We start from the raw sequence: 27,457 nt of genomic DNA on the forward strand, positions 1-27,457 counted from the left end.
ATTAAACTCAATGACATTACATATCCCATAAGGCCTTATTTTGAGGTTTGGCTTTACTCTAATACAGTGGCCTCAAACGTATGGTTCACAGGCCACATCAGGCCTTCAAGTAGGTTTTCAAAATTTGCTAACTGTCCCAAAATTCCCATATTTACAAAAAATCCTGATTGAAGGATTTCAAGGAATCTTCCAAACATGATTTCTGGAAAACCTGTGAAATGTACCAGCATTTTGCAACCTTACCTGCAAGTCACATTATCAAATCAAAATCAAACGTTATTGGTCAAATACACATATTTAGCAGATGTTATTGTGGGAGTAGCGACAGGCTTTTTGGCTTGTAAAGGGATGTGTAATTCATATTGGAATCCAGGCAGAGATAAGACATCCAACAGTTGAAATTTGTATTCACCCACAACCTGCATTAGGAACAGTGGGAGGAGACTACCTAACACATTCAAACTGGAATAAGCATTTAATTAATGGGTGCAAAAATTCTAATTATACTATTGGATTAGTTTAGAAAATGTAGGTTATTTATCTTTGTGTACATTTACATTTACATTTAAGTCATTTAGCAGACGCTCTTATCCAGAGCGACTTAGCACAAGATGAATCACTCAATGTACATGCAAAAACACAGATATTAAAAACAATTCCAAACCATCTACCTGCAGTAGAGCATGCTGGGAAAAAAAGTGTATTTGTTATCATAACTTTAAATAATAGAGTTGGTGTGAATTCTCATTTAGTTTTGAGTCAGTACCACAAACATTTTAAGCAATAATGAATTTTCATTGACTTGGAGTTCAACATACTATAAGTATTTGAGTTAAAAATGCCTTGCAGGGGCCTCCCGAGTGGCTCAGCGGTTTAAGGCACTGCATCTCAGTGTTGCAGTATGACTACGGCCTGGGGTTCAACCCGTCAATTGAACAGGTTTTCTCCCGACACATTGCTGCAGCTGACTTCTGGGTTAAGCGAGCGGGTGTTAAGAAACGCTGTTTGGTAGGTCACATTTTGGATGACTCGACCTTCGCCTCTCCCAAGCCCGTTGGGGAGTTGCAGTGATGAGACAAGATCATAATCGTGAAAAAGGGGGTAAAAATATAGTGCAAGAAAGAGGTGACTTAGATAGGCAAAGACATGCCTCCTCCCAAGCCAGAGGTGAGTCTCAAAGAGGCAAAGAGCAAGTCTCTCTCTTTTCGGCCCTCTATTGACTATGGTGAAGCTCCGGACATCCTGTCAGGTGACTTCATGTCTCCCTTTGTGGCTCCAGCTGTCCTCTGCCCCAATGCTCCTCCCACACAGGTGAACAACACTCTCTACCATTGGTCACTCACTAATCAACCCATCCACTGATTGGTCTGCTCTGTATGAATCTATGATCATCCAATATGTGTTTTTATGTCTAGCTGCTTACGTCTCGTCGTTTTTTCATTATCAGTAGTATAACAGCTTAATTAACATGTACATGCCGTGTTCTTGTTTTTTAATTTCTCTCTCTTCTGTCTCCAGGCCTCAGATGACTTTGCCTTTGTAGCCCCAGCTGTTGCTCCTGCAGTCAAATCTGCTGTTGACCACCAGGTACTGAGACACACTTCATGTGACATCATTGTTGTGTTATACTTCATTCACGTCCAAAATACCGGGTCAGTCAGATTCCCATTGTAACTTGCCAGCATATGTGTGTGCGCTATCTGCTATTTGATCTCAGTCTGCTCTCTGCTCATGAATACAAGCCCTGAGATGTTCTGTTGGTTGGCGGTGTTAGGTTCTAATTCTCAGAGCAAATAACTCAACGGACACTATGAATGCTTAACCAAGTTGAATTATTCCCAGAGGATCATTACAGTTGCATTAGACAATGTGCTTGTGCTTCACACAAGCACTGATATTTGACTGTTCCTCATAGGCTGAGTCTACTCCTATCCATCTGTACAAACTTGGTTCTTTCCTGCTTGGCAGGACACTAGTGATACGGGCCATAAACTTGTATTTCCCCCTTATTAGGACCAGATTGCAGTTCCTATGGCTTCCACTAGATAATAATAATAAATCACAGACAGTGTCACCAGCAAAGCACACCCACATCATCCACATCCTCTTCCATGCTTCACGGTGGGAACCACACATTCGGAGATCATCCATTCATCTACTCTGCGTCTCACAAAGACATGGCGGTTGGAACCAAAGATTTCCACTGTTCGTGTTTTTTGGCCCAGGCCCTCTTCTTCTTATTTGTGTCCTTTAGTAGTGGTTTCTTTGCAGAAATTCAACCAAAAGTTGACGTTGAGATGTGTCTGTTACTTGAACTCTGTGAAGCATTTATCCGGGTTAGGGTTTGGCCGGGGTAGGCCGTCATTGTAAATAAGAATTTGTTCTTAACTGACTTACCTAGTTAAATTAAAGTTAAATAAAATAAATAAAGCTGGTTGAGAGAGTGCGCAAAAAGGTGTCATCAAGGCAAAGGGCGGCTACATTGAAGAATCTCAAATATAATTTGTTGAACACTATTTAGGTTTCCTTATGTGTTATTTCATAGTTGTGATACCTTCACTATTATTCTACAATGTAGAAAATTGTACAAATAAAGAAAAACCTTTGAGTGAGTAGGTGTGACCAAACTTCTGACTGGTACTGTATGGCCTGTGACATTGACGGATGTACATTTCTGATGCATTGCAGGCTTATAGCGCACTACAAGTCCCTTGCCACACGGAGGCGCCACTCGAGGGAGCTGCTGTGAACAATGATTATATTTTTCTAAATGGCGGAGAACGTATACTGGATAGAAAACAAACACACACAGTGTGCAACGCCTTTCCTGCTTGGTTTTGCACATGACAGAAGATTGTACTAGTTTTGGTTTCTTTCCGTTGAGATGAGGAGAGAGAACGAGAGAGAGAGAGAACGAGAGAAAGAAAGAATGAGAGAACAAGAGAGAGAGTGAGAGAGAGAGTGAGAGAAAGAGAGAGAGAGAGAGAGAGAGAGAGAGAGAGAGAGAGAGAGAGAGAGAGAGAGAGAGAGAGAGAGAGAGAGAGAGAGAGAGAGAGAACAAGAGAGAGAGAGAGAGAGAGAGAGAGAGAGAGAGAGAGAGAGAGAGAGAGAGAGAGAGAGAGAGAGAGAGAGAGAAAGAGTTTGTCCTAACTTATTTCCTAGGATTGACAGAGAATTTGTTTAATCCTGTGAGGAGAATGTAATATTGGGCTTGTCCACAAGTGTCTTGACTGACTGTCCATCCTAGCTAACAGTCTGCATTACATTGCTAAAGTGTGTGAATTCTGGGTTTAGGAACAGTATATAGTGTGTATGTAGGATCGGGATGTCTGTCTAATCTTGATGTACACAGAAAAGTGAGTTCTCTCTTAAGTGGACAGCCACCGTAATACACTAGTGTACAGCATAGTCTACTTTGCATAATTCTACATATTTAGGTGCAGGTCTCAAACGTAAGACTTGAGAGATATTTTGGAAATGGGAATTCATTTATTATTATTATTTTTTAAATGAGAATTATAATTGTGTTTTGCTGTGTGTATTCAACATTCATGGGTCTGAAGTAAATCCTTGTGCCACCCTCAACAACCGAAAACAGAAACTAGCATGGGGTAACCTGAGCTAACATGAGGTAACCAATAAATGAATTAATTCCAATAAGTAAATGCCAAAAACAAGATATGACAGTAGTAGAATACGTGTGTAAAAGCATCCTGCGGTATAGGGAACTTACTGTATATTTGTGTTGCAGTTAGGGGGAAGAACTTTATAATATACTGTATATTTTTTTAATTCACATGTAATATTATGAAAATCTTTAACTTCTTGTGCGAAGCAACTCAGTAGTTTTTCAATTTTGCTAAGCTTTACAAAGCTGCTTCCTTCTCGGAGCTTTGGTACGTGTTCAACTCCAATTTAAGTAGGCTATTTTTTTTTGTGCAATGGCCTTTGGACACTTGAGTAGAATTTGAATAGATTTCAAAACATTTGAATACAAACATTTCTGTCTTTTCATTCAGATTGTAAGAGGTTACTAATAGAGAGTAACGGAGATAGAGGTTCACTCTAACATGGTCCTACAGTAACAAGAACACACACAATTACGTACACTGTGGTTCAATCACTCAAGTAACCAAACATTCATAGAAGTCTAGGAAGAAACTGAATACGACATTTGAGTTAGAAAATGTTACCTTGGTTTTATTGAAGTTTCACTGCAGAGCGTTTGTCTTTGGTTTCATTTACAAGGCCATGAAATTCATAAGGAGAGAAGTATCTCATAACATAATTTTAAACTAAGCTATAAGCAATACATATCTCGTCATTAGACTGAGTAACGACATTAATCATCTACACAAACCTGCCATAAAGCTATTATGTTGATTAAATGAAGAGAGCGAGAATTCTTATATTTCTACTATTTCAATGGTGTTACGGAGAATATGTATAATTTAACAAACTGAATGGTTGATAGTAGAGACGTCGCACCATCTTGCATCTCTCTCAGTGTCTGTGAGAAGAATAGACAATAAACATGTAGTAAGCTACATAAATCACCTGTGTTATATAAATCATCTGTGTTATAAGCATTAGTAACTACACTGCGAATGTCAGGTAGTTTTAATATGTTCAATTGTTATTTGTTTTAAATGTAGTCACTCAAACAATAGGGTGTGCTTTGGGTTCTCTTGTTTTTTACAGCGAGAAGTTGAATTACCTTACTATAATCACTGAACAATAATATTCACAAAAGATTATTATGTGAAATATTTTTTGAAATAACCAATATATTATTTTTGTGTTCATACATAGCTTGTGCGTGCTGCTTTATCCTATACTAAAACACACCTCTCAATTTAGAATGTAAAAGGAATATTTAGGTTGAGGAGAGTTTATTCATGATATACCTGTTGAGGGTTAGAAAAGTCTGTTGTTGGCTATAGGATGTTGTTGCCCCGGTGCTGCAATTCTCGGCCTGAATACAAGAGAAAAATAAGGGAAGCTCGTCTTTCTAACTACAAACTCAGTTGGACTTTTAGGGGAGAAAACTCAAAAGTGTGGACCTTCTCTTTTTTCAACTACTAATTTTCTAGGCTGCATATATCATAACAGGACTCATGTTTGACATATTAAAGAAGGAAAACATACTGTCTTTTGTAATGATGTGGGCATCTTTTTGTTCTTATCCCTGAAACAAAAGAAACAACAAATAAATAATATATAATGTTGATATAATATTATTAATTATTAATTTAAAATATTATATGGAAATTATATGAAAATGTTCATACATTCTAACTGGAAAATGATGGCAGCATATTTACATCAGTTGGTTCAATACTCTTGTTTTGTATGGTGGGTGTGTGTTTCATGGGTACATGGGGCTATATTGGTGAGTGAATGGGTACATGGGGTATATTGGTGAGTGAATGGGTACATGGGGTATATTGGTGCGTGAATGGGTACATGGGGTATATTGGTGCGTGAATGGGTACATGGGGTATATTGGTGAGTGAATGGGTACATGGGGTATATTGGTGCGTGAATGGGTACATGGGGTATATTGGTGAGTGAATGGGTAAATGGGGTATATTGGTGAGTGAATGGGTAAATGGGGTATATTGGTGAGTGAATGGGTACATGGGGTATATTGGTGAGTGAATGGGTACATGGGGTATATTGGTGAGTGAATGGGTAAATGGGGTATATTGGTGAGTGAATGGGTACATGGGGTATATTGGTGAGTGAATGGGTACATGGGGTATATTGGTGAGTGAATGGGTACATGGGGTATATTGGTGAGTGAATGGGTACATGGGGTATATTGGTGCGTGAATGGGTACATGGGGTATATTGGTGAGTGAATGGGTACATGGGGTATATTGGTGAGTGAATGGGTAAATGGGGTATATTGGTGAGTGAATGTGTACATGGGCTATATTGGTTAGTGAATGGGTACATGGGGTATATTGGTGAGTGAATGGGTATATGGGGTATATTGGTGCGTGAATGGGTACATGGGGTATATTGGTGAGTGAATGGGTACATGGGGTATATTGGTGAGTGAATGGGTAAATGGGGTATATTGGTGAATGAATGGGTAAATGGGGTATATTGGTGAATGAATGGGTACATGGGGCTATATTGGTTAGTGAATGGGTACATGGGGTATATTGGTGAGTGAATGGGTACATGGGGCTATATTGGTGAGTGAATGGGTACATGGGGTATATTGGTGAGTGAATGGGTACATGGTGTATATTGGTGAGTGAATGGGTACATGGGGCTATATTGGTGAGTGAATGCAGGACTCACGGTTGCAGTGGCATACAGTGATGATGAGGAGGAGGAAGAGGAAGCCACAGCCAGCAGTCAATGGGGCCCAAACAATCAAATCACAGGATGCAGTAGGGTCCACCTTTCCCACTGCAAAAACACAATTCAAACGCAGAAAACATTTGGGATAAATGTGTTACAATGATAAACACCATTGGATAATGAAATATTCTACTATGATTATCCAAATCAACTCAATAAAAAATATGAGGATATTTATATTATGATAAGAATACATGTGGTGATGATGATGATGTCAATAAATAGTCTACCTTTGCACGACTTGGCAGTTGTAGAGCTGGTTAGCTCTATGGTTGTGGTCATTGGTGTAGTCGTCGTGGTTGGTGTAGTCGTCGTGGTTGTTGTTGTCATGGGGGCTAAAAAGTGAGGTGTGTTAGCATGGATAACTTTCAGACTGTTAATAGGCTGTAAAGAACATCTGATTTTTAAAAAACATTGATTTCTATAATTGTATTATTCTGATAGAATTTATTTATGTAATGTAGCCTAGCTAGCCTACTCACCTGGCCCAGCAAGTCGAGTTACTTCACCAAACACAAGCGCGTTACCATTGATTGATGCACAGCTGTAGACGCCACTATCTCGAGCCTTTTTGAAAGCCTTCAGTATCAAGATGTTTTTCTTTATCTGCTCCTCGCTGAAGACCTCATTGTTAAAGTCTGTTTTCTTCATACCGTCCTTGGTACTAAACGATGCAATAAACTCCATTCCAGCGTTGTCTTGCACTCTAAACCAAATCACCATGTTGCTCTTAGTCTTAGAGACTGGTGCACAAGTGATCTCCACCCTCTCTCCATCCATTTTCTCTGTCAGAGAACTCAGTTGGAGAGTTTCTGATAACGTTTGTGATTAAAAAGAAATGAGAGATTCAACTAATGAATAAATTAATCATTTATTACTGAAGATGTCTTATTAGGCGAATTCAAAATGCAATTACTGAAACGTGACACATATGATGTTTAGGCTATAGCCTAAACATCATATTTCATTTAAAAAATACACTCTAGACAAACCTAAAACACAGAATTGATTAGGCCAACAAATACGTTACCATTCAAAATTAAATTAAAATACAATATAAAATGATGTAGAGCAGGCCTGGGCTATATAGCAACACTTTTTATGAACTAGGTCTGTGAGAGAGCAAGTATTCTGGCAATATCGTTGAAATCCATCGACGACTTTAAAACGATCCTACTCTGAAGGGAATGAACGTACTACAGGATAGTAATATGAAAAAGTCGGATTTACCTTGACAAAAGAACAGTAAAACAAGTGTCTGCATCCACTTTTGGACCATTTTAATGTATTTCTGCACAGCAACACGTTCAAGCTCTTCTTCATGGGATGTAGAAACAGGTGTGATGAGGAGCTCAACACGACCCTAAACCCGCCCAAAGTCTTCTTTCATCACTGGTAAAAGAGGTCATTGCAGGAGTCTTGCACATAGCTCGTGTATCCCAAGGTGGTCTGCAAGTCTGCTCGAGCAGAGCCCACCAATCCGCGCTGCGCTTTGCTACAGGCTGGCTTTACGCAAAAAACCACACGCGCTCTGAAGCGCACACACACAGCACAATGTGTCAACATTTCAAAGGAGGAATTTAAGCAAAGAGCAGCAGGTCATGACATACACTTTTGAGGACGTGCCTCTGTGCTGCCACTTTGATAAAAATCGTATTGCAAGAATAGCAGAATAATATAATCAATAGGTCTATAAAGTGATACAAGTGTTTATTTGATTGTATTTGTATTATTTCTATTACCTTTGTTGCGTAATGTATTAATAATGTAGTAGCCTACGCCTATATCGTGTCAACATTAGGCTGTGATTTATTAATCTACAGCCTACGTCAGTGGTGTTATGTCAAAGTTCCATAGATAGGCTGTAGCAGATTAGATTTAGAAATATAATTAGAAATAAACTGATACCGGGGTGGCTGAAAATATGTTAGGATAGGCTGGTTTGAAACACAGCTGTGCTATTTATTTGTTCAATTCCTCAAATTAAATTGTTCCAATTCACAGTAGAAAAAAGAGCGGCAAGTGTACAGGAAGGATACAATATTGCTAAAGACATAACACATTGTGAGTAGGCATTGCATTAGTCTAGGATTCTCAATAAATGTGTAAGCAGCTTATCAATAAATAAAATGTTGAATATTATGACATGATTTGAGACAACATTAAAATAATTGTTTTGATTCTTTTGAAGAGTGAGGCTCTGCTCATACAACACTTTAGGGTTCTTCCCTTGGGCAAATAAAATAGAATTAAAATACATTTAGATAACTTTTGGATTCATTTTGATAACATTTACATCTATAACTATAAATGTTCATAAATAACAAGGCTTATTCGTGAAAGATATTGAGTGATGCGAATGAATGTTCGGTTATATAGCCCCCTAAATGCAAGAAATAGTTCACGCCAAAAGTAACATCTCGTTTTACCAAAATAGCCAACAGTCCAGAAAATGAAAATTACGGCACCTGTTGTCGGTGAATCAGCGGGACCTAGGTTTTGAGGCCTGCAGAACCCAATGTTTTGAGACATTAACATTTTTCAAAAAGCAACTCTGTAGCCTAGACTCGATGTAGACTCATGTATCCACTTCATTGCCTTTTCACGCATGTGACTATAGGCATATCAACTTGGATATTACGCTACAGGCTGGCGGACATACAGGCCATAGTTATAATCACCTATCTCTTGCCTATTTGTTTGCGTAGGTGAATGTGTCGCCCACATTATATTTGCAGTTTGGCCAACCCCCCCGAACGCAGGAAAGGACATGACAGTTTCAGCACGCTGGACAGAGCCATGACATCGCCCTACTCGTCTGCTTCAGCAAAGCTGCTTTCCTTTCCCATAAAAAGGTTAGTGCTTGTTCGTTTCTCTTCAGTTAGAAATAGTTTGAAAACAGCTAAGATATGAACAAAGGAGCTTCTGTACATTCAATGGAAAGGATATACAGAAGACTGACGGAAGAGTGTAGGCTGCAGAAACCAACTCATACAATCAGCCTAGAGACATCACATGTGGCGCAACGCTGTATAGGCCTACACCCTGTAACAATGTAGCAACATGAGTTTAACTTCAATATATATATAGCAATATTAAGCAACACTCTCTTCGCAAGACCCGCCCCAGCTAGCAAATAACGTTCTGAAAACCATGTTTCTTACAGCTTGGTTAGAGCGTGGTTGAGTTATTTTGCATACAACCTTCCCACAACTTTCCGGGAATGGTGCAGGATAATTGCTTGACTTTGGAACATTCTGAGTACATTTAAGGAACTTGACAAAAAAGTACTTTAACAGAACGTTTCCTAAAAGTTCAAACAAGGTTACATTTAATTAAAATGTTGGTATTGTTCTAGGAACATTCTCCAACTGGTTTGACATTGACAACATCAAGAAACAATGTTTTCGGTGCAAATTTCAGTACTTCAGGATAATGTTTCCTACAGGTTTCATCATGGTTTTATTTAAAGTAATGTTCTCAAATTGTTCCAAGAACGTTAACAAACAACGTTCTTCTGTGGGAATTTCAGTACTTCAGCATAACGTTTCCTACAGGGTTCCTCATGGTTCTATTTAAAATAATGTTCTCAAATTGTTCAAGAAACGTTAAGAAAACTTTCCATAAATCCACAAGAAAACGTTAGTAATGTTCAGAGAACATTCTAAGAATGTTATTTGAAGTTATAAACTGTGTGGTTCGGGCACTGACAGCCAATCTGAGTTACGCCATGCCTAAGAACAGCCCTTAGCCACATACCACACCCCCTCGGGCCTTATTGCTCAAATATATAAATAGAGCCCCACATTGGAAATGGTTTCAATCATTTTTTCCCTTTTTTTCTTTGACTTCTTATTCTCCACAATTTCGTGGTATCCAATTGGTAGTTACAGTCTTGTCTCATCACTGCAACTCCCATATGGACTCAGGAGAGGTGAAGGTCGAGATGAGTCCTATGCGTACTATGAAACACAATGCCCGCTTAACCCAGAAGCCAGCCGCATCAATGTTTCAGAGGAAACACTGTACACATGGCAACTGTGTCAGCGTGCATTGCACCCAGCTCGTCACAGGAGTTGCTAGAGTGCGATGGGACAAGAACGTCCCTGCCAGCCAAACCCTCCCCTAACCCGAACGACACTGGGCTAATTGAGCGCCGCCCGGTGACGGCCGGCTGCGACAGAGCCTGGACTCAAACCAGGATCTCCAGTGGCACAGCTCGCACTGTGATGCAGTGCCTTAGACCACTGCACCACTTGGAGACCCAATAGTTTTTCACAGTGGTGGAAAATTGTCATACTTGAGTAAAAGTAAATTTACCGTAATAGAAAATGAGTCAAGTAAAAGTGAAAAATCACCCAGTAAAATACTACAAAAAGTATAAATGGATTTAAATATACTCAAGAATCAAAAGTACATTTAATTGATAAAGTATACTTAAGTATCAAAAGCAAAAGTAAAAGTACAAATCATTTCAAATGTATTATATCGAGCAAACCAGATGCCATTTTATTAATATTTTGTTATTTAGGGAAAGCCAGTGGCACACTCCAACACTCAGACATCATTTACAAATGAAGCATATGTATTTAGTGAGTCCGCCAGATCAGAGGCAGTAGGGATGACCAGGGATATGCTCTTGATAAGAGCATGAATTGGACAATTTTTCTGTCCTGCTAAGCATTAAAATGTAATGAGTACTTTTGCATGTCAGGGAAATGGATGGAGTAAAATGTCTTTAGGAATGTAGTGAAGTAAAACTAAAAGTAGTCAAAAATATAAATAGAGTAAGCACAGGTACCTCAAAAACTACTTGTGTAGTACTTTATACCACTGTTTTTCCACGATTCATTTTTCCCATATGGGATTTTAGAAACACTTAAATGTCATCTTTCGATGACACCTTGGCTAAAAGGTATTGTGTTAATTTAAAACTTGCACAAGACAGTTCACAGAATTGGCCATGAAGTAAAAACTAAAAGTAGTCAAAAATATTAGAGGCACAGGTACCTCAAAACTACTTGTGTAGTACTTATACCACTGTTTTTCCACGATTCATTTTTTCCCAGAAACACTTAAATGTCATCTTTATGACACCTTGGCTAAAAGGTAAAGAAATGTTGCTAATGTATTCATTAGTACATTTAGCTAACATTAGATAATTAATCCAGAGATTCCTACCTTTGCCTCGATTAGGCAGTCTAGTCCAGATCATCAGTTATCAACACAGCCTACACGAAACACATCCCATTTTTATGTGTTTTTAAAATCCCCTATGGGAAAAATGAATGGTGGAAAACTATTGGAAACATTTCTCTGTTTGACCGCTAGGTGTTATGGGTATTATGACTCATACTGTGGTACTCCATTCCCATCTCAGCATCAACAAAACTCTCTCTATCCTCTATTTTGTTAAGTGTGTTCAGCCGTCTTGGCCCACTAATTGGCCACACCTGATCTTAACGAGTGCTTGTTTCCTTTGAACTGGACTCTGTTTAAATAGGCTAAAATGAACTGATTTGTATCTCATTGATGCTGTGTCACAATAAAAATACATTTGTTTGTATGATTAATGCCTAAGGAAATTAATTTCCATGTGTCCTATCTGTGCATTGGAGTAAAAAAAAAGTTTTCCCCAAAATAAGACAGCAGTGTTATTATAAGTCTTATTGAAACATTCAGTGAAAGTATTAATGACATGATTGAAAAACCTCCAAATAACATAATTTCTGTTCTCAGAGCATTAATAAAACTTCCCAGGAAAACTTTAAAGGAACCAGAATAAAACTTTCTTAGAATCTCCCTACAACCTAAAAACAAATGTTCCGAGAACAGATGCTTAAAAGAAGTTACATGTTACTGTTCAGGAAACCTATGGCTTTGATCCCTCAACCAATGTGTAACCAAAAACACATGTTCCCACAACTTCCAAGGAACCAAATGTGCTAGCTGGGGCGGCTGTAGGCATAACAACTGTTCCATTTAAGTTTCCATTTGAGAAATGCAATTAAGTGCTCCTCTCACCTTGTTCATGTTGCAATCATGTCTTGCGTCACCTCATGCCCTTTCTTTACTTTGGAAAAGGAAAGATTACTTTTACTTACTTTATAGTAGCCTAAAGTAACTCAAATCTGAATGTCATGTTGAATGTCAGTGCCTGAAACTGTAGGTTTGTAAGTGACACAATAACTCATAACCACAGGGGGATTGTGCATTGTGTTGGTGTGTTCTTTAGTTAGAAGGTGGGTGTCCAGGAAGAGCCAGTCAGACAGAGATATAGGGGCTCTGACAGTTAGCCACTTTCCATCCCTTTGTATCTGTGTTGACTCACCTAACCCTCCATGATGCTTTCTCTCTACCCCTACCTGGGCTTCCCTGTCTTACTCACAATGAGGGCTCTCCGACCCCAAACAGTGTGTGTGTGTTTGTGTCTAGAGGGATGGCCAGGGGATGCCTATGAGAGAGAGAGAGTTCCCTGAATATTTAGGACCACATTAGACACGCAGAGAGTTTGAGTAACTCGCCATTCAAATGCAGTCAGAAGTAGGCTCCTCTCATTTAAAATGGAACAGCAGCAGTATTAGGATAATTTCCCCTGCCCTTATAGGGGCTCTATGCATTGCGGGAAGGGAAGAGACAGAGAAGCTACCGTTGGATGATCTCAGTATACAGTAAGTAGCAATGGCTGACTAGCTGTGACAAAGCTTGCCATGTCTGTCATCGTTAGAGCGGGATAATGGACAGACAGACAGACACAGACAGACACAAAACACCAACAGACAGACAGACACAGACAAAGACAGACAGACAGACACAAAACACACACATGTACGTAAACACACTCTATAATCTGTAACCAGATTTATAGAATTGACCATGTGTAACACAATAGTGTTAAAGTCTATCAGTCTATTGTAAATTAACCAAGAGTACATTAGTTGGTAAGGGGCGGGTTTGTTTTTGGAAATGCTGATGGCAATGACATGAGATATTTCAAGAGGGAGATTTGAAATATTCAGTCTTCAAAATCATTTGTACTCATTTTAAACTGTCAGAGATATTTATATTCTCATGGATGACAAGGTTTCTGTTATTTCAGAAGATTTGTGTTAACATTTATGAGTTTAGCTAATTCCTTGTCTGTGTTTGTTTAGGACTAAACTGTATGCAGCACTTCATAAGAAATGTTTGCCTAATGATTCATCTAGCATTGTTTAATTAATTACTTGTGTAAGGTGAACTATATTTCAGTGTTTCTTATAGTACATAACCATTTGTTGATGAAACATTTTTGGTATAGTATTTTACCAAACGTGTGATACGGGGTACTGTAGTGTATATGATTGGCTTTTAATCATTTTTTATCTTCCAAAAGCTATTTGTATGGATTTTAAGTTTGGGGAAAATGAAAGAATGACAAATGTAAATAAAAGTGGTTCTTGCCACTGCTGTTGATTGCCTTTTGGTGTAACAATAGTAACAGAAATGGATGAGCCCAAGTTAACAATTATATTGTCAGAAGGGAAATATAAATTAATACAGTCATGAGATTACAAATGCTACAAATGATGAGAATAGCAGAAATATAAAAAATTATATCTTCAACCATAGTTACATTACATTTTGTACACAGGATTAACTATACATTATATATGTGTGTAACTAAATATACTACTATTGTTCTGATCACAATATCATTGTTTGTTTTTTTCTTATTTTTTCAAACATCTTTCAAATCAAATAAAAGAGAATAATAATTTTAGGAGCGCTGTTGTGTTTCATGTAATCCTAATATTAAATTGATAGATATTACATTGTTTCTTCAAGTGTATATTTATGAGTGAAATACATTATTTGTACTATGCTCAAACAGAAATCATGGATTAAATGACAGGATTACTTTTCAGTCATAGTTTTCAATGTCAAGTTTTATTATGCTCCGCAACAAGCATTCATATTTCTTGTAAATTTATTAGTATTCTTAGAATATCTTCAGATTCTATTAAATGTTCAGCACATCTCTCTTCAGGATAACCACTTACCATTCCAGATAGATGCAATGTCTTAGGACTGTTGTGAACCTGTACCAGGACTGTAAAATAAAGTGTTACCCAAGAGTGTAAATTAAAGTGTTTCCTATTTATTTAATAGGAAATGATATCATAGCAATACCAAAGAAACATGGTTCATCAGCTACTATACATAGTGATGATTTTTTCAATGAATCCCAAAGAAACCAAGGTGTAATTATTACAAAGTGATTAGGTATAAACACTGTAAAATAAAGTGTAACTATGAACTACAATTCCATGTGCACTTCTCTGATGCTCACTTCTGCCATCAACCACTGTAGTCAACTTTTCCCTTATTTTATTAGGACACATACAAAATAAACAATGTGACAGACATTCAACGCAATGTCAGGAGTTGAAATAAAGTTGAGGGTTTTGTAATGTCTGATGACAATGTACACATGCCTTTTCACTCCATGTTCCTTTCTCTCTCTCTCTCTCTCTCTCTCTCTCTCTCTCTCTCTCTCTCTCTCTCTCTCTCTCCTTTTTCTCTTTCTCTCTCTGCCTGTGGCGTGGTCTGTGGTCGCGCTGCGGTTGTTTTGTTTCAGCGTGAAAATGAGGGACTCAAAGTTAAAAGAACAATGAGATAGAGAGAGCGAAAGCATCTCAATGTGCGCAGCGCGCTCTCTCTCCTCTCTCTCTCTGTCACACAGGAAAGGGTCTTGTTCACTCTTTGAGACCCGAAGAAACGAAGACAGATGTTTTTATCACCCCATTCAAATGATAAAGGTGTGCATGCTGTTTTATACAAGCGTTATCTATGTGTGTTTATCATGTAGACTAATATTGTGGTTGACATCAATAAATACTTTTTATATACAATGTTACAGAATGTCCCTGCTCTCCGCAATGTGAAGTGAAATAGTGGAGAGCAGGCTTGATTACGTTTGTGTTTAAACACACACAGTGAGATTAAAAGTCTTCTACTCAACAGCTAAACAAGGAAATAACACACACGCACACACACACGCACACTCTGCTATAGACACACACATTCACACACATACACTATGCTGTACACAAACACACACTCTTTTCCCTGGTCCCTGTGATAAGATGACAGTAAGTAGACATGAAGTAATTCTATTTTTTGTTTTTTTACAGCTTTTATTTATCATCAATACATGTTGCACACATCCAATAATCATAACATTAGGCTACCGCAGCAGAATGCATAGCATTGGTGCAACACTAGCACATATGAGAGTAATACCTGCTCAGTATAAAGGTTTTTATATTTGAAACATCTACTTAATTACAAATCCATAGCCAGAGACATTAACATTGTGAACAGAATCCTAAATGTTTTCTTTTAGACAGTTGGAACTTCAGGCTGTTTCTTCGTTGTAATGAACAAAGAATAGAAAAGTAAGATGCTAATAAAACAGTGTTCAGATTCATAAAGTGGAAGGAGATCCCTGTAAGGACACATACAGTAAATACAGCACTGTCTCGGAGTCTGCAGTGTGGGCGCTCTGAATTACTCCAATAGTCCTTTCCTGTGAGGCAGATAAACAGTCAAAGAAAGTCAACTACACAGAGATGAATACAGGGACAAAGACACTGTCAAATATAGAGAAAGTGACCAATCACATGTAATCATATTCATTGTGATCTAAAAGGCCAAACTGATCCTATTCTGAGACACTTTATGAATACGGGCTCAGATCTACTTCTTAGAAAAAGAGCAAGTCCCCGAGATTGATACAGTAGCAGGACGATAGCTTTTATTGTGTTGTGAGAAAAGGGGAGAGGAGAAGTGGAAGATGTCATCACAGATTTGTGAAGTTTACACGAGAACTTACTTGGCAAACTGATGTCGACACTTTTTGGGTAGTCCTGTGGCACATACAAAAACAAATTCAGAACAACAGCAGAGTAACTGTAATAAACATGAATACATTACTACATTACTTATCGGCAGGTAAGGAAGGAGAGAAGAGACTCACGGCTGAAGTAGTACAGTGTGGAGATCAAAGCCACAGCCAGGGCCAGCAGCACTCCAACCAACGGCCAGAGAACCTTGGAGACACAGCCTGAAACACAACAGAAAACCTGTTAAATAATGTTTCAACTGCTGGGACGTATATCGTGTCAACGTAACTAGTTACATAACATTGGGGTTACAGACAGAGCCCTGGTTCTCCAAAAGAGAGAGTGAGACCACTAATTAACGGGATAATCTTTGTGTGGATTTAGCTTAAAACATTCAACCTGTTACAATAAACAAGTTATTGGACAGACTTGTTAAACTCATGAATCTTACCTTTTGGGGTCTGATAGTTGCTTTTGGTGCAGCGGCTGTTTGGGATGCTGTTTGGGATGCCTTGCGGCTGAGGCTTTGTGACGGGGAGTAATGTTGGCCGAGTTTCTGGGGGGTCACAAAAATACACAATGTGATGGATATAAGAAACACTGTGAGAGAGACAAAATGCACAAAATATAATGGAGAGAGATTTAGACAGATGAAGAAGCTTGGAAATGGATCTGCAACTGGCGCAAAATAATATTAACTTATTGCTTTTCTCTTCTATAACAAGGCTGAATTCCCCACTTTCTTCCTGACTTCACTAGAAATTAAATTAATCCCAACGTAGCGCTATGAAGGGATAAGGGTTCGCTTATGGGGACAGCCGAAGAACCCTTTATTCCAAGAGTGTAGACCATGGAAAATCAGGAAATTGGGCTGTTCTCAGGCCATTCAAAAGATAATACAGGAGTATAGTGTAAGAGAGTTATAGTTACTGTTGTGTAACTATACTGAACAAAAATATAAACTCAACATGTAAAGTGCTGGTCCCATTTTTCATGAGCTGAAATAAAAGATCCCAGAAATATTCCATACGCACAAAAAATAATTTCTCTCCAATTTCGTGCAGAAATTTTTTAGCGAGCATTTCTTCTTTGCCAAGATAATCCATGCACCTGACAAGTGTGGCATATAAAGAAGCTGATTAAACAGCATGATTATTACCCAGGTGCACCTTGTGCTGGGGACAATAAAGGCCACTCTAAAATGTGCAGTTTTGTCACAGAACTCAATGCCACAGATGTCTCAAGTTTTGAGGGAGCGTGCAATTGGCACGCTGACTGCAGGAATTGTATTTAACCTTCATTTAAACAGGGAGTCACATTGAGATAAAAATCTATTTTAGAAGAGAGCCCTGTACACATTACAATAAAAACAGAAAATTAAAACAACATACATATATATGTGTATAAAACAATATAATTCAACACACAACAAACAAAAATAAACATATTTAATAAAAGCAATCACATGTAAAGGTCCTCAATCAATCATTTAAACTGCCTGAGTGGCACCAGTACATGTAGCTGCAGTGAACTCTGCATTTTGTTCCAGAAATTAGGGGCTAAATGCAGATTTTCCCAAATCTGTGGAGACTGAAAGGATCTCTAGTGTTATCTATTCCTGTGAACGGGTTTGGTAACTTATGACTCTTATCTTAATTAATGATGTTATATATAGAAGGAGTTTCTGTCAGATTGCTTTGTAAATAAATAAAAGAGAATGCAGCTCTCTTTTTACAGACTACAATGTCTGTATAAACGTATTGCGGAATGGTAGACTGTGCCCAAGGCTTTTCATTTAGAGGTTTCTGCATGTATGTTAACAGTATCACTAAAATCCAATACACAGAGAAGCATTGTTTGAACAATCTTTCTCCTATTTTTAATACTAAAGCATGATTTATTTTGATATAAAAAAAAAAATCTTGGATCTTAGCTTCTTAGTAAGATTTTCAACAAACGTTACGGCGGACAACTTGCGTTACGAATGTCCACCAGAGCTGTTGCCAGATCATTTCATGTTCATTTCACTACCACAAGCCGCCTCCAACCTCTTTTTAGAGAATTTGACAGTATGTCCAACTGGCCTCACAACCGCAGACCACGTGTAACCACGCCAGCCCAGGACCTCCACATCCGGCTTCTTCACCAGCGGGATCGTCTGAGACCAATCACCCGGACAGCTGATGAAACTAAGGATTATTTCTGTATAAAGCCCTGTAATAAAGCCCTTTTGTGGGGAAAAACTTACACTGATTGGCTGGGCCTGTTTCCCCAGTGGGTGGACCTGACTCCCAAGTGGGTGGGCCTATGCCCTCCCTGGCCAACCTATGGCTGTGCCTCTGCCCAGTCATGGGAAATCTATACATTAGGGCCTAAAAAAAAATCTTCAATTGACTGATTTCCTTATATGAACTGTAACTTAGTAAAATCGTTGCAATTGTTGCATGTTGCATTTATATTTTTGTTCAGTACAGTTATAGGCAGGGGCACAACTTTGGTTTTAGAAGTGGGGGGGGGGGGGTCATCATTTAAAAAATATATATATATTTTGCCAGACAAATAAATGCTCCAAACAGTCCACCCGACCGCTCGGGGGCGTCCGCATGGTCCTAAAGCACCACGTTGCCTCGTTTTGTATCACATTCCAATGATAAAACTGGGGGGGACAAATATGAAATTTCAATATGACATGTCCCCCCCCATCCCCAGTGAAAGTTGTGTCCCTGGTTCTAGGTTGTAAATTTAGGAATTCTGGATTAATTCAGGAACCTTCTCATCTCTAATCAGCAGGGTTGGGAGGTAACAGATGACATGAAATCTGTTATGGAAACTATGTAACGTGTTACATAACCAGAGTTCAGATTACAGATACTTTTGAAAAACTAGATGATTACTTCTAGGCTTAAATTCAGAAAGGAGGTTTATGAAAACAATCTTTGACACCTTTCTGTTTTCTCAATGACATTCAAATCAGCTTTGAAAAAAAGCTCAATTTGTTCCACCTGAGGGTGTTATGCAGGTGAATGAGGACCCAAAAGCGACTTGGCGAAAACAGAGTCTTTAATCCAGTAAAGTAAAATACAATCAAAACACACAACTTCCACTCGTAATGACGAGAACCGACTGGAGACTCGATCTTGAACAGCAGGTAGCCTCGGGAAGGCACTTGAACCTAGCAGACTCAGACACCTGCTCACCACGCAGCATCTGAGGGAAACACGACACGACTGGGCGATACACAAACACAGCACGGTGACCAATACATACAAGGATCCGACAGGACAGGAACGGAAAACAAAGGAAGAAATAGGGACTCTAATCAGGGGAAAGGATCGGGAACAGGTGTGGGAAGACTAAATGATTGATTAGGGGAATAGGAACAGCTGGGAGCAGGAACGGAACGATAGAGAGAAGAGAGAGCGAGAGAGTGAGACAGGGAGGGGGAGAGAGAGGGATAGAAAGAGGGAACGAACCTAATAAGACCAGCAGGGGGAAAACGAACAGAAGGGAAAGCATAATGACAAGACAATATATGACAAAACATGACAGTACCCCCCCACTCACCGAGCGCCTCCTGGCGCTCTCGAGGAGGAACACTGGCGGCAACGGAGGAAATCATAGATCAAACGGTCCAGCACGTCCCGAGAAAGAACCCAACTCCTCTCCTCAGGACCGTAACGAAAAACGAAAAAAAGGGAAACTAGGGTACTACTCTAAAAAAAAAAATGAGACACGGGTAGAGAACTGAAAACTTTAGAGCAAACAGGACCAAACAGGCCAGGAGAGTAACAACTAGGGACAGACTGAGACACAGCAAGGGCAGGAACAAGAACAGGAGAGATGCGATGGCAGGGAACAGACTGAGACCCAGCAAGACCAGGAGCAGAAGCAGAAAAATACGCACAAGGGTGGACCCCATCGTCAGTATCGGAGCGCTGGGACAGAATGGCTCCCACGCCCACCCCCGACGCGTCAACCTCAACAAAAAACTGTTTAGTGACGTCAGGTGCAACAAGGATAGGAGCGGATGCAAAACGCTTCTTAAAGAGATCAGAACAACAATCATACGACCGGTGAGGAGGAAGGGAGTTGGTTCTGGACCGACTGAAGACCGTGCGCAGACCATGATATTCCTCCGGCACTCCTGTCAAATCACCAGGTTCCTCCTGAGAAGAGGGGACAGAACAAACAGGAGAAATAGCAGACATTAAACACTTCACATGACAAGAAACGCTCCAGGAAAGGACAGAACCACTAGACCAATCAAAAGAAGGATTATGACACACTAGCCAGGGATGACCCAAAACAACAGGTGTAAAAGGTGAACAAAAAATCAAAAAGAAATGGTCTCACTATGGTTACCAGATACAGTGAGGGTTAAAGGTAGTGTTTCATATAATATACTGGGGAGAGGACTACCATCCAAGGCAAACATGACCGTGGGCTCCCTAACTGTCTGAGAGGAATGTCATGTTCCCGCGCCCAGGCTTCGTCCATAAAACAGCCCTCTGCCCCAGAGTCTATTAATGCACTGCAGGATGCTGCCGATCCGGTCCAGCGTAGATGGACCGGTAAAGTAGTACATGTACTTGACGGAGAGGACCGTCTAGTAGCGCTTATCAGTCGCCCTCCGCTTACTGATGAGCTCTGGCCTTTAACTGGACATGAAATGACAAAATGACCAGCGGAACCGCAATAGAGACAGAGGCGGTTGGTGATTCTCCGTTCCCTCTCCTTAGTCGAGATGCGAATACCCCCAGCTGCATGGGCTCAACACCTGAGTCAGTGGGGAAAGACGGTAGTGTCGGAGAGAGGGGAGACACAGTTAACGCGAGCTCTCTTCTATGAGCTCGGTGACGAAGATCTACCCGTCGTTCAATGCGAATAGCGAGTTCAATCAAAGAATCCACGCTGGATGGAACCTCCCGAGAGAGAATCTCATCCTTAACCTTAGCGTGGAGTCCCTCCAGAAAACGAGCGAGCAACGCCTGCTCGTTCCAGTTACTGGAGGCAGCAAGAGTGCGAAACTCTATTGAGTAATCCGTTATGGATCGATTACCTTGACATAGGGAAGACAGGGACCAGGAAGCTTCTTTCCCAAAAACTGAGCGATCAAAAACCCTTATCATCTCCTCTTTAAAGTTCAGATAATTGTTAGTACACTCAGCGCTTGCCTCCCAGATAGCTGTGCCCCACTGCCGAGCCCGACCAGTAAGGAGTGATATGACGTAGGCAATCCGAGCTCTCTCTCTTGAGTATGTGTTGGGTTGGAGAGAGAACACGATATCACACTGGGTGAGAAAGGAGCGGCACTCAGTGGGCTGCCCAGAATAACAAGGTGGGTTATTAACCCTAGGTTCCGGAGGCTCGGAAGAACCGGAAGTAGCTGGTGACACGAGACGAAGACTCTGATACTGTCTTGAGAGGTCGGAGACCTGAGCGGCCAGGGTCTCAACGGCATGCCGAGCAGCAGACAATTCCTGCTCGTGTCTGCCGAGCATCGCTCCCTGGAACTCGAGAGTAGAGTAGAGAGAATCCATAGTCGCTGGGTCCATTCTTGGTCGGATCCTTCTGTTATGCAGGTGAATGAGGACCCAAAAGCGACTTGGCGAAAACAGAGTCTTTAATCCAGTAAAGTAAAATACAATCAAAACACACAACTTCCACTCGTAATGACGAGAACCGACTGGAGACTCGATCTTGAACAGCAGGTAGCCTCGGGAAGGCACTTGAACCTAGCAGACTCAGACACCTGCTCACCACGCAGCATCTGAGGGAAACACGACACGACTGGGCGATACACAAACACAGCACGGTGACCAATACATACAAGGATCCGACAGGACAGGAACGGAAAACAAAGGAAGAAATAGGGACTCTAATCAGGGGAAAGGATCGGGAACAGGTGTGGGAAGACTAAATGATTGATTAGGGGAATAGGAACAGCTGGGAGCAGGAACGGAACGATAGAGAGAAGAGAGAGCGAGAGAGTGAGAGAGGGAGGGGGAGAGAGAGGGATAGAAAGAGGGAACGAACCTAATAAGACCAGCAGGGGGAAAACGAACAGAAGGGAAAGCATAATGACAAGACAATATATGACAAAACATGACAGAGGGAGTCTGACCATAAGACCAAATGCATTTGATGGATAGCGGGGAAATGTTGTATGCTACATTCCAAGCTCTGTCTTGCGAACTCTATCAGCATCCAAATTGATTACCCATCAGATGATCAAATTTGAATAAATGCTTGGAGGTGAGGAAGACAGCAGTGGTGTAGCCTACGGGGTGATACGGATATCACTTATTATTGATAACTACATAGCACATGTATGTGAATCACACACACGGCATCATGGCTGGAACACAGAAGTCCGACCAGTGGAGGTGGGCTGCAGAGGTTTTGTGGCAACATCTACAACCAGACTGCTTAGAGACCTGGGAATTAAGGGCCAGAGCCAGCGTTCGGCAATCAAAGCTGTATCAGAGGCGGCAGAAGGCAGCAGTCAGTGGCTCTGGATGAAGAGGAAAGACCCCAGCTGGGCCCCGAAGTGAGAGGGCCAGGAGGTATGCGGTCAACAATGATTGACTCAGGGAGGAGGACGCCCCTGCCATGCATAGTCCCATGGGATGTTTGCTATCAACAACAAGGCAACTCCTATGACTAATTGGGAATGGGACGCAAGCGTAGGATTGATCACCCTGTCGCTGGCCGCCTTTGAGGAGGGTGTATAGTGTGAAAGGCCGAAACACCCTAGGAACCAAAGGTACACTACTGACGATGCGCTCCCCAAATTTCACCACGCTCACTGTTCATTAACTCTTGGAAGTGCTTGCACAAAGGATAGTAACATCTCATCCTGTGTTCTTGAATCTGAATATCTGGACTTGTCCAGTGACTGCTGAGAAAGATCAGCTGACAACAGGGGAAAGTCCTTGTGGCGGCACGGAGAGACGGCTGACAGGAGGGAATAGACCCCACTGGGACAGTCATGGGGTAGCTTCCCATTTCTGTAGTTTCCCATGCTTCGCAGTATGTTGGAAACACCCGCTTTAGCTACAGAAAGTCAAAATACGAGAATACCCCTAGAGTCTGCGAGAGCGGGGGCGGAAGATGACTCATCGGCTGACAACATGGTAACGACTGGACTGGAAACGACTACGAGTAATGAGAGCACAGCACAAGAGAACACCACAGCAACTGTCACAAGTTCTGCTGCAACAGTGGGCCATAAACAGATGCAGGTATGTGTCTGTGGTTGGAGGAAAGTTACATCACACCATGGGTTGAGGATCCACCAGGGGAAGAAGGGGTGTTTGGGTAAAGAGAGACAGAGAACTCGCATTGATTACTTTCTGCGAAAGCGATCAAATCAGTCGAATGAAGCACAGCAACTGGACGCAAACCATAGTTTGCAGTGCATCAGTACCACTGTCATGGAGGACGTAAACTCAAGCACCGAAGTAGCAACTGAGGTGGAACCAACAACAGGAGTGGAACTCACCCAGCCTCCCAGACCTGCAGTCGAGAGGAGACTACCAGGGCACAGACCGTATGTGAAGTGGCCTGGCGCCAGTGACAAGAAGTTGTGGGAAACAGTGAATACTGACCTTACCTTGACCCTCGAGAAACTTCGAGGCACAGTGGAGAAGAAGTTGGAGAGGATGGGGGACATCATCTATGAGTACGGGACAGAAAGATTTGGAGTGGAAGAGGCAAAAGGCGGGAGAAAGGTTCCAACCCCACCAGTTTCCAGAAGGCAACAAGAAATCAAGCGCCTCGTTCAAGAAAGGCGGCAGCTTAAGAAACAGTGGAAGAAGGCCTCGGAAGTGGAAAAGGAGGGCATAGAGGCACTTCAAGCTGACATCAAAACCCGGTTGGCATCCCTCCGTAGAGCAGAGAACCTACGGAAACGCAGAAGGAAAAAGAACAAACTAGAACTCGATTCTATAAAGATCCCTTCAAGTTCCTTAAAAGTCTCTTCACAAAAGAAAAAAGTGGAGCTCTAAAAACAACAAAGAAAGACCTAGAGGAGCACCTGAGAATAACAAACGTTGACTCAAAGCGACATGAACATCTGGCCATCCCATCAGATATCCCACCCATTGAACCCCGGAACATCATATTGAGACCAGCCCTCCGACATGGAAAGAGGTGGAAGACACAGTTCGACGGGCAAGAACAGCATCAGGCCCGGGGCCAAATGGAGTCCCGTACAAAGTGTATAAGAACACACCAGACGTCCTGAGGTTCCTCTGGAGGCTTATGAGAACAGCTTGGCAGAAGAAGATAATACCCAAAGTGTGGCGTAGGGCAGGCGGGGTCCTGATCCCTAAGGAGAAGGATGCAGTGAACATCAGCCAATTCCGCCCAATCTCCTTACTGAATGTCGAGGGAAAAATCTTCTTTAGGGTCATTGCCCAGAGGATGGCTGAGTACCTACAAAGGAATACGTACGTCGATGCATCTGTACAGAAGGCAGGAATATCAGGGTTCTCTGGCTGCTTGGAACATTCCAGCATGATCTGGCATCAGATCCAAATGGCCAAGGTGGAGAAAAGGGACCTCCATGTAGTCTTCCTCGACCTCGCCAATGCATTTGGCTCTGTGCCCCATGAACTCCTGTGGTCTGCCTTCAGATTTTTCCACATACCGGACACCATCACAAACCTGGTGAAGTCGTACTTCCAGGATCTGCAGTTCTGCTTCACCACCTCAGAGTTCACCACCTCATGGCAGTGCCTGAATGTAGGTATAATGGCGGGATGTACCATTTCTCCGTTGGCATTCACAATGGCAATGGAGGTTATCATCAGATCCTCAAAATGGGTTGCTGGTGGACAGCGAGTCGACTCTGGTTTCCGCCTCCCTCCACTCAGAGCCTACATGGACGACATTACAACATTGACCACCACTGTCCCATGCACCAGGAGACTGCTCAGAAAACTTGAGGAGAACATCAGCTGGGCCCGTATGAAGATTAAACCATCCAAGTCACGCAGCATCTCGATTGTGAAGGGAGTACTCTCTGACCTGAAATTCTTCATCGGAGATGACCAAATCCCAACAGTGTCTGAGCAGCCGGTAAAAAGCCTTGGAAGGTGGTATGATGCAAGCCTGAAGGACAAAGACCAGGTGCAACAGCTGCGCAAAGACATCAGTAGTAGCCTACAGTCCATCGACAACACCCAGCTACCTGGAAAGTTAAAGGCCTGGTGTCTGCAGTTTGGACTCCTACCCCGGGTGTTGTGGCCCTTAGCACTGTATGAGGTTCCAATCTCAACAGTGGAGAAGATGGAAAGAGGAGTCACAGGCTACTTAAAGAAGTGGCTTGGAGTTCCACGATGCCTTACCACCATAGGCCTCTATGGAGATGGTGTCCTCAAGCTGCCCCTCACCAGTCTAACAGAGGAATTCAAGTGTGCAAAAACCAGGCTCCAAATGACACTGAATGAATCTCGAGACCCAGTGGTGAGCAACAACGCGCCGACCTTGGCAACTGGGCGCAAATGGAGGCCAGGAAAAGCAGTCCAGGAGGCAACAGCAGCCCTCAGACATGCTGACATTGTGGGTCATGTTCAGCAAGGGAGAGGAGGCCTTGGGCTAACTAGCCGTGCTGCTTGGAGTAAGGCCACTGCACCAGAGCGGCGGAAGATGGTAGTGCAGGAAGTACGCCATCAGGAGGAGGCTGCAAGGTGGGCCAAGGCAGTCTCTCTTGCCAAACAGGGACAGTGGACTCGATGGGACAGTGTGGAGAAGAGGAAGATCAGCTGGAAGGATCTGTGGGCCATGGAAGCGAGGCGGTTGAGCTTTTCCATCAGAGCAACATATGACGTCCTTCCAACACCAGTTAATCTTCACCAATGGTATGGTGAAGATCCGGACTGTGCCCTCTGTTCCATGCCAGCCAACCTCAGGCACATTCTCACAGGCTGTAAAACAAGCCTCGCCCAAGGACGCTACACTTGGCGTCACAACCAAGTCCTTAAAAACCTTGCGTCCGCCCTGGAGGACAAGCGAGCTGCCACCAACTCCCTACCACCCACAGCAGCATCACACTCCTTACGGACAAACTTTGTCCGCGAAGGGGCTAAACCACCGAAGAGCGGCTCTACACCATTAGAGCGAGACCAGCTGCGCTTGGCCCGCGACTGGAAAATGCTAGCTGACATTGGCCGGCAACTTGTGTTTCCTCCGGAGATCGCAACCACCACCCTAAGACCTGACATGGTGCTCTGGTCCCGTTCACTCAATAAGGTCTTCATCATTGAGCTCACAGTACCCTGGGAAAACTCAGTAGATGAGGCTTATGAGCGAAAACATCTGCGCTATGCTGATCTAGCTGCCGAAGCACGGCATCATGGCTGGAACACAGAAGTCCGACCAGTGGAGGTGGGCTGCAGAGGTTTTGTGGCAACATCTACAACCAGACTGCTTAGAGACCTGGGAATTAAGGGCCAGAGCCAGCGTTCGGCAATCAAAGCTGTATCAGAGGCGGCAGAAGGCAGCAGTCAGTGGCTCTGGATGAAGAGGAAAGACCCCAGCTGGGCCCCGAAGTGAGAGGGCCAGGAGGTATGCGGTCAACAATGATTGACTCAGGGAGGAGGACGCCCCTGCCATGCATAGTCCCATGGGATGTTTGCTATCAACAACAAGGCAACTCCTATGACTAATTGGGAATGGGACGCAAGCGTAGGATTGATCACCCTGTCGCTGGCCGCCTTTGAGGAGGGTGTATAGTGTGAAAGGCCGAAACACCCTAGGAACCAAAGGTACACTACTGACGATGCGCTCCCCAAATTTCACCACGCTCACTGTTCATTAACTCTTGGAAGTGCTTGCACAAAGGATAGTAACATCTCATCCTGTGTTCTTGGAATCTCATTGATCTATTTGCACCTTACGGGTTGTGCTTGTTGTGTTGTGGATGTCTGTTCACAAATGTATATGTGTATTTTAACCCAATAATGATTGAATTTAAGAAGTTTAAGCTGCCTATCAATCATTGTTTTTGCGACCAGTGGATCATCAGTGAAAAATGCGCTCTTGCTACAGCTGCATAGTGCAGATCCCAGTCTATGAAATTCAAGTTTGAAGAGTTCCCACCTTCTCAACTCCTCCGTGGTATTGTGCTCCATACTGTCATAAACTATTTACATTTAAGAAGACCATGAGTGGGGCTTTTATTGCTC

General features: G+C 42.0%; 1 protein-coding gene and 1 pseudogene across 1 annotated transcript; both read right to left on the reverse strand.

Annotated features, from left to right (window-relative positions):
• Positions 1–4,173: 4,173 nt before the first annotated feature.
• cd8a (CD8a molecule) lies at positions 4,174–7,915 on the reverse strand. Its single transcript, XM_046334189.1, has 7 exons — positions 7,609–7,915; positions 6,861–7,190; positions 6,609–6,713; positions 6,316–6,426; positions 5,149–5,188; positions 4,908–4,975; positions 4,174–4,510 (listed from the first exon to the last, which is right to left on the reverse strand). The coding sequence occupies exons 1-6, from the start codon at positions 7,655–7,657 to the stop codon at positions 4,918–4,920; spliced, it is 693 nt and encodes a 230-aa protein (XP_046190145.1). The 5' UTR covers positions 7,658–7,915; the 3' UTR covers positions 4,174–4,510; positions 4,908–4,917.
• A 7,697-nt stretch (positions 7,916–15,612) lies between these two features.
• The window catches only part of LOC124027831, a 53,258-nt pseudogene continuing 41,413 nt past the window's right edge, over positions 15,613–27,457 (reverse strand).

Source organism: Oncorhynchus gorbuscha, linkage group LG03, assembly GCF_021184085.1.
Source record: "Oncorhynchus gorbuscha isolate QuinsamMale2020 ecotype Even-year linkage group LG03, OgorEven_v1.0, whole genome shotgun sequence".
In the NCBI taxonomy this organism is placed as follows: Eukaryota; Metazoa; Chordata; class Actinopteri; order Salmoniformes; family Salmonidae; genus Oncorhynchus; species Oncorhynchus gorbuscha.